General features: G+C 40.0%; 1 protein-coding gene across 1 annotated transcript in view; it reads left to right on the top strand.

The window, feature by feature from the left end:
- LOC112136134 (ephrin-A5b) overlaps positions 1-11,809 on the top strand; it is an 85,795-nt gene extending 73,986 nt beyond the window's left edge. The window contains exons 2-5 of the mRNA XM_024257727.2: positions 202-494; positions 9,071-9,136; positions 9,217-9,297; positions 9,378-11,809. Of these exons, the coding sequence (XP_024113495.1) occupies positions 202-494; positions 9,071-9,136; positions 9,217-9,297; positions 9,378-9,502 (565 nt within the window). The 3' untranslated portion in view covers positions 9,503-11,809. The remainder of the gene's footprint in view (positions 1-201; positions 495-9,070; positions 9,137-9,216; positions 9,298-9,377) is intronic.
- Positions 11,810-11,923: the final 114 nt, after the last annotated feature.

Genomic DNA, 11,923 nt, shown 5'->3' with positions numbered 1-11,923 from the left:
TAAAAACGCAACGCTTTTTGCTTCTTTAGTTGTTAATGAAGCTTCTTTAGATGTTTTTAATCCAGCATTGAGATGTTTAAAAAAGCTACCCAACAAAATTGTCATTGAAGTCATTTCTTAGTAGAATAAATAAATAGGTTGAAAAGCTGTACAGACACTGTTGAAAGTGTTGGGTTAACATGGATTTGTTCCTTCCTGCAGATTTTACCGGGGCGATTACCACATCGACGTCTGCATCAACGACTACCTTGACGTCTATTGCCCGCATTACCCCAGCCCCGTCTCTGACGACCGGGCCGAACGCTACGTGCTCTACATGGTGAACTACGACGGCTACAGCTCCTGCGACCACACAGCCAAGGGCTTCAAACGCTGGGAGTGCAACAGGCCTCTGTCTCCGAACGGACCGCTCAAGTTCTCTGAGAAGTTCCAGCTCTTCACTCCGTTTTCTTTGGGCTTTGAGTTTCGCCCCGGCAGAGAGTACTATTACATCTGTGAGTATAAACCCACTTGAGCGTGTACTGGGCCCATGTGCTAATAATCAGATGTTATATGGAATCTAATAATAGCTCAGAAACATGAGGACAGCTTTTATGTTTGTATAATCGACAACATCAGTCATTTTTCAGTTGGAATTTAAACACATTTTGAAGTTACAGTAGTACTTTAATAAAAGCTGTTGTCTGCTGCAATTGATCATCTAAAAATGTACTCCCAGGAGTGATCCCTGAGCAACGCCGCTTGGTTGCACTGGAACACCTGCGGTTGTAGCTCACTGCTGCTGACAACTTTGTGGATTGTGACGGAGTCTCCAGCATGTATTGAACATATTTCAAAGGGTTTTTCCTTTCCTCCTGTGAGTCACAGAGTCTCACTCTCATTTTACGGAGATTTTATATTTCTAAAAATTGAAATCTCAGGATTTGATTCGATCACAGACATTTCAAGTTTCTCAAACCAAATCTGTCTTATTCTGATTAAAAAAAGTCAAAGAAATTATAAGCAAGAAAATTAAGTTAAGGAGCAAAAGGGATATATAAATACATATATATATATTTGTTTGAATGATTTTGAAATAGAGTGTACTCTAATACAGTAAAATTCAGAATACAGTGTTCCCTCTCTATATCGCGGTTCACCTTTCACAGTCTCACAAACTTTTTTCAGTGCTAGTGTCCTGTGTCCTGATTGGCTGTAGACCTTGTCAATCAATCTCCTCTTTGTCGTGTCTGCTATACAGAATGTGTTTACTTCACCAAGTCTAAAAAATATATTTATTCTTGATCAGATCTTTGCTTTCTCTCTCTAGTCCGGGACTTTTATGAAGGTTTGAGGGTTTATACAACAGAGAAAAGTGTGAAATTCTTCATGTCTGAGAAAACATTTTCTGCAAATTTCACCTATTTCTGGTTATTTTAGGCCCAATCCTTGTTCTTCCCTTCTCCCTTCGTTTAGCCCTCCAAACGGAGAGTTATGAAAAAATACTGTCTCTGAATTCAGACGTCCCTTTTGTTCGATGATGTCACCAACAGCCGCCGGTCCACTAGCGTTAGCGCGGAGCTTCCAGCGCGTCAATATACATAACAGCAGTTTTATAACTTTAAAAAGGTCATGCTACAACAAAAAGTCATTACTTATATTAATGTCGTTCAGAGTGCATCCACGTGAAGGCTATGTATCCCTCCACTTGGAGGGTGGGATCTTAAAAAATATATATATTATATTTATATTTAAGACATATATTTCGTTCAGCACTCTCACTGAAATTGACTCTTCAAAAGGAGGGGTAGGGAGAAGGGAAGAATTTGGATTGGCCTTAGACTATAACTCCCACAATAAACGAGGAACCGTCTTCACAGCAGAAAACTGTTTAAAGATTCATAAACATTTTTCTCAATAAAATATTGTCAAAAATGATCTCAGCATAGAACAGAAAAGCATTATGATTATGCAGTTTTTAGACAAAATCCTAAAATCTGTGTTGCTTTCAAGGAGAAGGTTTGTGCAGAGTGACAGAAATTCACCTCTGAGTTGTGGGCGGTACTATTGGTACAGAAGGAAGCCTCCACTGATATCCCATCATCCCTTTGCTTACATGCTCTCCAGCTAGCTTGCAGCCCCTTACCATCCCACGCTAATATGGATCTATTTGTCTCTGAGACTTTGTCCTCCCAATTTCACTTACTGCAACACAAAGAGAGCTTTTTCAAACTGTAGTTTTCACCTGCTCCTGATTCTTTACGATTTGAACAAATAAATACCCAGAAATGGAATTTTAATCTTCATTTATTTCATCATATATCATTAGAATATGTTAAAAACTCAAAAAATGCCATTTTCATTTGAGTCTTTAAGTATAAAACTTCTGCTCGGGAAACCTCAGTCATATATCTGACCTGCAATCCCTTGGTTTTGATTTGACATTTCATGGATGTTGAATTCTACATTTGTAGTTAACTCTTTGTTTCTATATGTGAAAAAATAACTCTAATTTTAATTTTTTGGAATCTTAGCTGTAAATCTCGTCAGTAAGAGATCTGGAACCTTTTTAGAAGCCCCACCCTCATTTTCCGGGAGTGTTTCTGCTTAATTTTGCAACAGCCTGGAATGAGGGCCAGCCCAAACAACAGCCGAAGGGAACCGCGAAACAAACCGAGCTGATGTCTGCTCTCCAGCGTGAGTTCAGGGTCTGAAGCATCAGGAGGTTCTGGAATCTGGACCAAAAATGACACCTGAGCTCAGACAAACGTATTAACAGAAATGAGTCTTAAAGTCATGGGACCGTGCGAGTGGCCTCAAAGAGGGAAAGAATCAAAGCGGACCTTTAAAGAATAATCTGATTATTTTTTCTTTCTGCTGCCTTCCATCTGGTTAAAAGGACATTTTCCAGATTTGATGGGTTAGTTCTGCTGTCTGCTGGTGTTCAGCAGCAGCTTTTATCTGTTCAGACGACAGCATCTGCAGTTGTTGTAGTGTGAGGAACACAGCTGGTTACAGAAGAAGGACAGATTTCTTACAGTGAGAATCAGGGATCACCAGTTTGTCCTCCGCCGAGTTTAAACAAAACACTGACTGTAACTCCAGGTTTCTGTCAGCTTTGAGGAGGATTCATAAAAACAAAACTTCAAGAGCATTGGGTCAACTGGAGCATCCTTTATCTGTACACAAAATAACAAACTAATTTGAAAACCTCCCAGTGATAAAACTGGATAAACACACACAATATTTAAAAATCTGTTTGGTCTCAACCCATTTTTATAATATTTTCAGACACCCTTAGGTGGAAGTCTTTGAAAAAAGGACCTAAAATGATACGTATTTTATTGAAGCTTTTAAAAAAATACAAACTAAGTTTTTTGTTAAAAGTAAAGTTGTTGAATAAAAATACTTTTGGCCTTTCTTTATAAGAGGCCTCATTTTCCCTTTATAGTTTTAGGGATGATGTTAAGCTGTGAGGATTGTGGGCTTGGATTTTTGGTTTTTGTTATGTTGTGTTTGCTCTGTCAGTCTCACCAGGTTCAGGTTGATCATTCAAATTTCCTTAATCACTTTCAGTTCTCTTTTTTCACGTCATCTGTTCTGTTTTGTCGCTCTTTTGTTTTTCCATGTGTTTTGTCATGTTTCTACCACCTAGTGCTGCCAAGATTAGTCGATTTTGGGTTCGCCACTACCAGTTTCTGACAAAAACTAAGTAGTGATGACAAACATAAAATAGCTAGATGTTACCAAAAATCAGCTGCACACTCTCAGCATACTCAGCTCGTCTGGGATTTAGCGAGTTCACCTTTTGTCCGATTCATCTGTGACTGACGGATGATTTCTCCGAAGTGCGCTCCACTAATGACTGCTGATATTCATTTCTAATCCCAGCAGCATTTCAATTGTTTTGAGTTTTAGAAAGGGTTACTGATGGAGTTATGTTCTACAAACGACATAGCTCAGGAGTCTGAGGTGATGCAAAGCTCCGACTAAAAGGTTTTATGTCCCGGTGAAGACAGACGCTCTTTTGTGTTTTCGTGCAGGGATCATCGTTTCCCCAGGCGGGGGGTAGAGGCCGACTCAAATAGATGACACCTGCAGTTGGATGCATGCCTGTCAGTCTGTCTGGCACACAGTCAGACTGGCCGATCTGAAGGGATCAGTGTTAGTCTCAGAGGGTCAAAGATCAGCGATATGAGGATAAGGTTTGAACTAACAGAGCTGCAGTGGAGCGGGGGGGCTGATCCTATCTCAGGGGAGAGGAATCCCATTTTTTTAGAGAAGCCTGTGTAAGGGGGGTACCTGTGAATCTCACCCTCATCAGGGCTCTTTTTGGAGAGTCAGCTCTGATTTACAGCAATTAACCCTTTAACTGCCTAAAAAGAAAAACAAATAACACCAAAAACAGGTATTTCGTTCTGTTGCTTATTGCCTTGGTACGGAACCCCTAATGGGACATCGGAGTGAAAAATGCAAAAAACAATTGAAGTAAAAAGATTTTTTTTAAAAACTACTTTAAAAAAAAGTCACTAGTTACTCTCTGCTGCACAACAGTTACTTTCAAGATATATTTTTTAATTGTATTTTTATTCTTTGATTTTTTACCAAAAAATAAGTTCTGGTAAGTAACTGGTGCACACCAGATAGTAACTTTTTTTTTTCTAAAACTTCAATCAAAAAATAATGTTCTGGTTACTAACTGGTGCACACCAGTTACTATTCAGAGTGTTTTTCTTTTTTACTACTTTGATTTTTACCCAAAAAAAAAAAGTTCTGGTTAGTAACTGGTGCACACCAGATAGTAACTTTTTTTTTTTTAAACTTGAATTAAAGAAATAATGTTCTAGTTACTAATTGATGCACACCAGTTACTAACCAGATTTTTTTTCTTTTTTACTACTTTAACTTTTACCAAAATAAGTTCTGGTTAGTAACTGGTGCACACCAGATAGTAACTTTTTTTCTGAAATATGAACATTTTTTTAAAAAAAGGGTTCTGGTTATTAATCGATGTACACCAGTTACTATCTGGTGCGCATCTGTTACTAACTAGAATTATCTCTTTTTTATTATTTCAATTTAAAAAAAAATACTTCATTTTTTTTCTTTAATTTCCATACCTTGGGGAGTAATACACTCAATCAATATTTTTAAAAACGTGTAATCTGAGTGTTTCCCACCGTTTGGTTGAGCAGGCAGTTTAAGAGTTAATATAAATTTCTGAAGCAGCTAAACAAAAAAGAAACAGAAAAACGTCGGATCCCACTACATTTTAGTGTTCTAAATTCACAGCCTGTGACACACGCGGGACTGCGTGTAAAGAGTCTGATGCAGGAAATGTCTCGCGGTTAGTCGTCATGGTGAGAAGGCGTCCGGGTGACCCGACTGATCCTGTGGTCTAGAGTTGCAGGCAGAGCTGGGGTTACAGCCGTGCTGAAGTTCCCAAACGCCAACCTCATCGGCAGATGAGAGGGAAGGCAGGAGAGGCGGCTGGGTTACTGCCTGTGTGATGGAATCTGAAAGGATGGTGGCATGGGGGGGAAGTGACAAAAGAGAATGGCAATCTGGATAAAAAATGTTCATGACCAACTTTCCTGTTACTTCCAGAAATTTAGAGCATTAAGCAAAAGTCCATGAAAGATTTTCCATGTCTAATATTTAAATCCTATTAGCTAACGCTCACATCTCTTAAAGATTTTATGACTATGTTTTGGTTTCATCAGCTCGCTCCATCAGTAAGTTATTCATAAACTGCTGCATGTGCTTCTTATTACATATAGAGAGTACGTAATGCATGCCACATGTTACACATGGCATCTGTTTCAGCTCACTTTTAATTTAAGTTGTGTCATAAAAATGCACTTTGTTGCTGTGACTGCTTGTAGCTTCTGCTGGTGGCTTTCAAAGCACATCACACTTTGGTAGAAAGGTGATCAGTGGGAACCGACTCACTCTGAAATGAAAGTGGATCCATCACTCGCTCCAGTCACAGATATCAGTTGGATTCTCCTTCAAGTTTCCTGGTTTGCAGGGGTCTCAAACTGGCGGCCCACGAGACATTAGCGGCCCCCAAGTTGATTTTTGTGCCTTAATATGAAAGTTCAATGTCTACTGCATGCTTTTTTGATGATAGCTTTGTATTAGTTTTGTGATTTCTTTTTGCTTGCTTTATGTTTAAAATAGGGCGGGGAATCCATAAAAAAAACGAACTAATCAATCGCAAATCTGGAAAAAATTCATCACGATTAATCGACATTCATTTTCTATTAATTTTTTTAGTTACAGTACTTGCCAGCCACTTATTATCTGTAAATAATCATAATATGAAATCACACACAAAACTAAACATTTTTTACATTTTTGAATGAAAATACAAAAAATATCCAGGCTAAAGTCACACCATGCAGCCCAAAAAACAAGAATTTCTCTCCTAAGAGCACTGCTGTCTATTTTACTGTTTTCTTGGAATTCTTTTTTTTTTTATTTGTTTCCTTTTTTATTATGCTTGTGTAAAATAATAAAACTATGTTTTTGGGAGAAGGTTGAACAGGTCGTCTTCTCTGAACTGTTTGCCTCACCCGGTGTCGGTGGGCAGGACTTACGCGGAGAACCGCAGAGTTTCCTCAATTTTATGACAATGCCTGTGCTTGTTATTGTGGAAAATTCATGCCGGTCTGCATGCGATACATGTTCTTGTCTTTTATGTTTTTTGTTTGTGAGTTTTTTTTTTCTTTTATGTTTTATGTTAACCGTACACGGCTAATATTAGTTCAAGGGGGTGTGAGGGGCTAAAACAGATAGATGATGGGAAGTTAGTGCAGGCTTACTCCACAGCAATAGTCCCGCCCTCAACTCAGAGGTGAATGTCTAATGAACTTCTGCCATTTTGCAGAAACTATGTCCTAGAAAAGGACACATAAATATATTTTTTTGTCTAAATAGAGCATAATCATAATTTAAAGACCTCTGGGAATGCCTTGAAAATAGATGATTAGAGTGGGACTTTAAATGGCAGCTGAATGACTGATGTACAATGGATGTATGAAAGTCATAAATAAATAAAAAATGCATCAATGATGCAGAAACACAAAGCCTGCTGGGATTCATTAATGTACCTAACATTGGACATTTAACAGAGAGGTTTTCCTGCAAGATTCAAAATTATTTTTTTTCTACACTCCTACTGAGGTAAGTAGATTTAGCAACTAATAAATACAAGAAAGCTGCTTCAAAATATGATGTCAGGAAGTGTTTTTGGAGGACCCAAATGCAGGAGACCAGGTCTGGAGGCAGAAACGTAAAACATTGAATTAACAAACTGAAACATGACAAAAACCCCTGGAGTAACAAAAAATGACCATGGTGAACTGAAAACCAAACACTTACATACACTGAACTAAATAAAGACTGATATGGATGATTAACCTGAACATAGTGAGACTGACAGGGAAAACACAACATGACAAAAGCACCACAAAAACTCAAATATAGAATCATGACAGTACCCCTCCCCAAAAGGCCAGATCCCAGATGCCCAAGACACTCCAGAGGAAGGGACTCTTACAAGCAAAACAAAAAAAAGTCTAGGGCTCCTGCAGCTAGACGGATGTGGGGGGTATTAGAACCCTGCTCAGGAAAATACATGAGAGGAGCAGTCCCAGAGACCCTCTTCTGGAACAGGGAATGACAGGGAAAATAGTACATGACAAAAGCACCACAAAAACCCTAGTATGGAATCATGACAGTACCCCATCCCAAAAGGCCAGATCCCAGATGCCCAAGACACTTTAGAGGAGGGGATTCTTACAAGCAAAACAAAAAAAGTCTAGAAAACAGGCCTCCAACAGCTAGACTGATGGGTATCACAACCCTCCTAAGGAAAAAGCAAGAGAGCAGTAGTCCCAGGGACCATCCTCTGGACAGAACATGACAAAAGCACCACAAAAACCCAAGCATAAAATCCTGATATGTGAGTGGAAATGATTCCAACTAATCCTTTATGGAGACTTCTAAGAAAGAGAACGATAAAGACAGGTCAGACAAGAAGAGACTAACAGAGTCTGAGCCGTTCAGCCATTGGTGGTGAGTGTCAGGTACTTGACACCTGCTAATTCAGGGAGAAGCAACAGGATCCACAACATCTCTTTACCCCCTCCCTCTGCTGCTTCACTTCCAATATCTCCTGGAAATGTTTAAAGGTGATTTGTATCTGCTTTTGCAGATATCTGATAAAGAGCCGTTTGAAATAAGAGCTGCAGAAATCTGCAACTGTGGAAACACGGTTTCCTTTCATCAGGAATCGTTAACACTGAGCGTCTGGCAGGGCATGTGGACAACACGCCTGTGCGCAGATGTACACAAGCAGGAATTAACAGCATACAAGCAGGTACACATTCTCAATTAAGCGTTAAAAATATCCAAACACTTTATCAGCTGTGGGGATCTGTGTGTTGATGCTATCTGGGACTGCTGCTGGGACTTGGAGCCACAGAGGCTCTGAGAGCAAACCCCAAACACACAGTGGGATCCAGATCAGTCCAGATGAAACTTACTTTGAAAGTGCAAGTCATTAACACTTATCCAAAGGATTAAACTTTTTAATCTCCACCAGTCACAGAAAATCTTGGAAACAAAGTTTCTGTATTAGAACTACATTGAGTCCTTTTCAAAGAGCACAAAGTTTTTGAAGGATTTGAGCTCATTCATTTCTTATACTTACTTTTTACTGTACATTGGTGTATGTGTTTGAGACCAAATACCACTCTGAGAGGCCACATCAGAACTGCCCACCACCCTGACTGTCAAGGACCCCCATTGGTCAGCTTTGGGTTAAACCATCCTGAGGCTAAAGTTTCACCAGCATGTGTGAACTGCAGTCACCTGCCCACTTCAAACCCCTTCATCTAATGTCATGATCTGATTACGTCTTTTACACTCAAGTGCTCCAATAATTGTGAGATTTAGCCTGACATTTTCATTAGTATTGACATTTTCCTCGATTGCTCCACGTTTAATCAGAGGAGGTGTTTGGTATTTAGCCTTAAGATGTGTGAAGCTTTTGGTTTGACCCTCGTGTGTCGTGTGTTCACAGCCTCAGTCAGCGATGTCAGGAGGAGACGGAGCTGCCTTCGACTCAAAGTCTTCGTCAGGCCCCAGAGTGAGTCACAAATTGTTGGGTCTGTGCTTCCTGTGATTGGGTTGCAGAACCTGACTCACCTGATGTCTTTGTTCCTCTAGATAATTGTGTGAAAGATCCCGGGAGCGAGCAGGACGGCGTGAATTTTGACGAGAACAACCACAACTCCCTTGAACCCCGAGGTTGGTATCTTTGCTGTTTTGTGACGCTCCAGTTTTACGTGTTGACTGGATTCTCCTGCTCATTGTGTTTTACCCTTCAGACGACATTGGCCACGAGTCACCAGAACCGTCCCGGACGGACGTGAACTCTGCGGGCCGGCACCAGTTTACCATCCTGCCACTTAGCTCCGCCCTGATGCTCCTGGCCGCCATCTTGTCCTTATAGCATTCAGCGCCCAGTTTCCGAGAATATCCATGGATTAGACCGTCCTGATTGGACGACGAGCCGCTCTACCCTGCAGCACCTCCTCCAAGGAGCACTTTTTCAGAAAGACACTGATCACCTCTCGCCGACCGGCGGAGACGAGGACTTCAGCTGTGAAGCTTTTGTTGTTTATCGACTTTTGTAAAATGCCAACTAGTGTGAATCTTGTGTGACGGGCAGGTGCGGACAGTAGATGCCCCTCTCTGCCTGCTGATGGTACAAAAAAAGCCTATGTGAGACGAAGACGAGCACACCCACTTGATTTTAGAAACTCCCGCACAGTCAGTTCACTTAGATGACGCGGTGCGGAGGACCGGACACAGTAGCAGAGAGCAGGAGAATGCCGTTGCTAGGCAACTGCTGCTCAGAACGTGCAGAGGCGGGGCTTAATCACCTTCTCTCAGGTTTACATGGTGTGTACAAACGGTTTAAAGAAGCACTCATCTATTAGTGTTTGAATAGAAATGATTTAACAATTTTTCACTTTTAAACTCAGTTGTAGCCGCCTACACAGGTGTACAGTAAATCTATGAGCAGAGCGTTAAGTGAATATGCCAACATATACTTTCCTATTTATTATAAAGTCCTTGTGCTTTCTTTGCCCACTGATTCTGGTATAATGCATAAGCTAATAGGCAATAATCAACTTTGATAGCTCGTAATAAAGCTGTTCATTTGTAATAGATCACTTTTTTAAACAAGGTCCAGGACATGGCGAAAATGTGCGTCAGGGTGTAGAAATAAAGTGTTTGTGTTTTGAAGTTGTCATTGACAGATGTAGTGTCCTGTTCCACGATAGTTTGGTGAATCACACGTCACACATTGCTGTACATAAAGGCACGTTTCCTGCAGACTTCAGGGAGGTTTTCTTCACATGAGATTTCTACCTGAATCTCTGGAACGTTTACTGTTTTGGCGAGATTGTGAAGCAGGGGGTAAACAGATCAGTCAATCTCAGAATTACATTTAGATAGAAAAAAAATCTGCCTGACTGACATCACGTCACCAGGTCTAAACACAAATGAAAGATTTTTAGTTTAGATTTTAATTTATGTATTTAAATGAATTTATAGAAGACAACACCGTTCAATAGCATCAGAGTTTGCTAAAGAGATGCTTCTCAATGTTACCTACAGATGAGTTCGGTGTCTTTAAATCCTTCAAAAGTTAATAAGTTTGGGATGTTGTTATCCTATTTAACACTGGCTATAACACTCAAATTCTTCAATTAAGTATGGGTTAATTTGACGCAGTGCCTCTTTAGCCCCTTGATGCCTACATTTATTTCCAATTGTGGGAAAAAAATGTCATTTATATTTTTGCGTTCGAGTAGATGATAAGTTGAGCAAATTTTGGAGCCAAAGTGGTTTGAAGTAATGATGGGCGATACCACTTTTTAATATTCGATACTTTTTGCATAAAATGCTCCAAACCAATTACCAACACCGAGTGCTGGTAATTTCTTCATGGTGAATTTTAATCTTTCTCAAGCATATTATTTTTTTTCCTAAAAGAAATTCCATCTTAACAACTTAAGTGTGCATGGTTAAAAATACAAAACTGTTTTTGCTAAAATGATCTTCTCATGCCAGGCTGTGATGTTATTAAAGGGTAACCAAACACTAAATCAACACATTTTTGGCTGTTAACTTCTATAAATTGGGCTTTTAAAGTGCTGACTATTGGTCCTTGACAAATTTCTGACAATTTAAAAATATACTTGTTTAATTCTTACTGCATTGATCAAAAACTGTCTGTGAGCTGCCCCCTACAGGTTGACATGAGGTATTACAGTTGAATTTTGTGATTGGTCAAACCATGTAAGTCCCACGTCATGAACAATAATAATCGAATGATAACCTTTGGTGACCCTATAAGGAACGCCACTGACTGTATATGAGAACTGGACACAGCAAGTGTGACGTCACCCATAGAAAATGGCTCCATCCCAATGAAGTCAATTGAGTCGCCATTTTCTTAAGGTACAGATGTCGCCATGTTGGATCTAGAAATTATCAATGAGCAGTGAGTCCTAGTTGGTCAGAGTCATGGTAACCATATTAACCAATCAAGAGTGAGCTTGTTGGAAGGCCACATCCCTACCACTTGAAAGCGAGCTCTGGAGTATCTGTCAGTCAAATACTTCAAACATTAGACCACCTACGTTTATTGAGACATCCGAGTGGTTAATTTTCTAACTTGAGTAACTGCAGTAAAGAAAAAAAATTCTTTAAAAAATTGGTTTATCAAGAACATGTAAAAAAAAAAGTTATCAGATCAAGAATGGGCCCTGCGACAGACTGGCGACCTGTCCAGGGTGTACCCCGCCTTCGCACTTCAGTAGCCGGGATAGGCTCCGGCACCCCCGCGACCCCGAAAGGG

Source organism: Oryzias melastigma, linkage group LG12 (assembly GCF_002922805.2).
Source record: "Oryzias melastigma strain HK-1 linkage group LG12, ASM292280v2, whole genome shotgun sequence".
NCBI classification, from domain to species: Eukaryota; Metazoa; Chordata; class Actinopteri; order Beloniformes; family Adrianichthyidae; genus Oryzias; species Oryzias melastigma.
The sequence above is the reverse complement of the archived record's forward strand: the minus strand, read 5'-3'. Positions and strand labels throughout refer to the sequence as shown.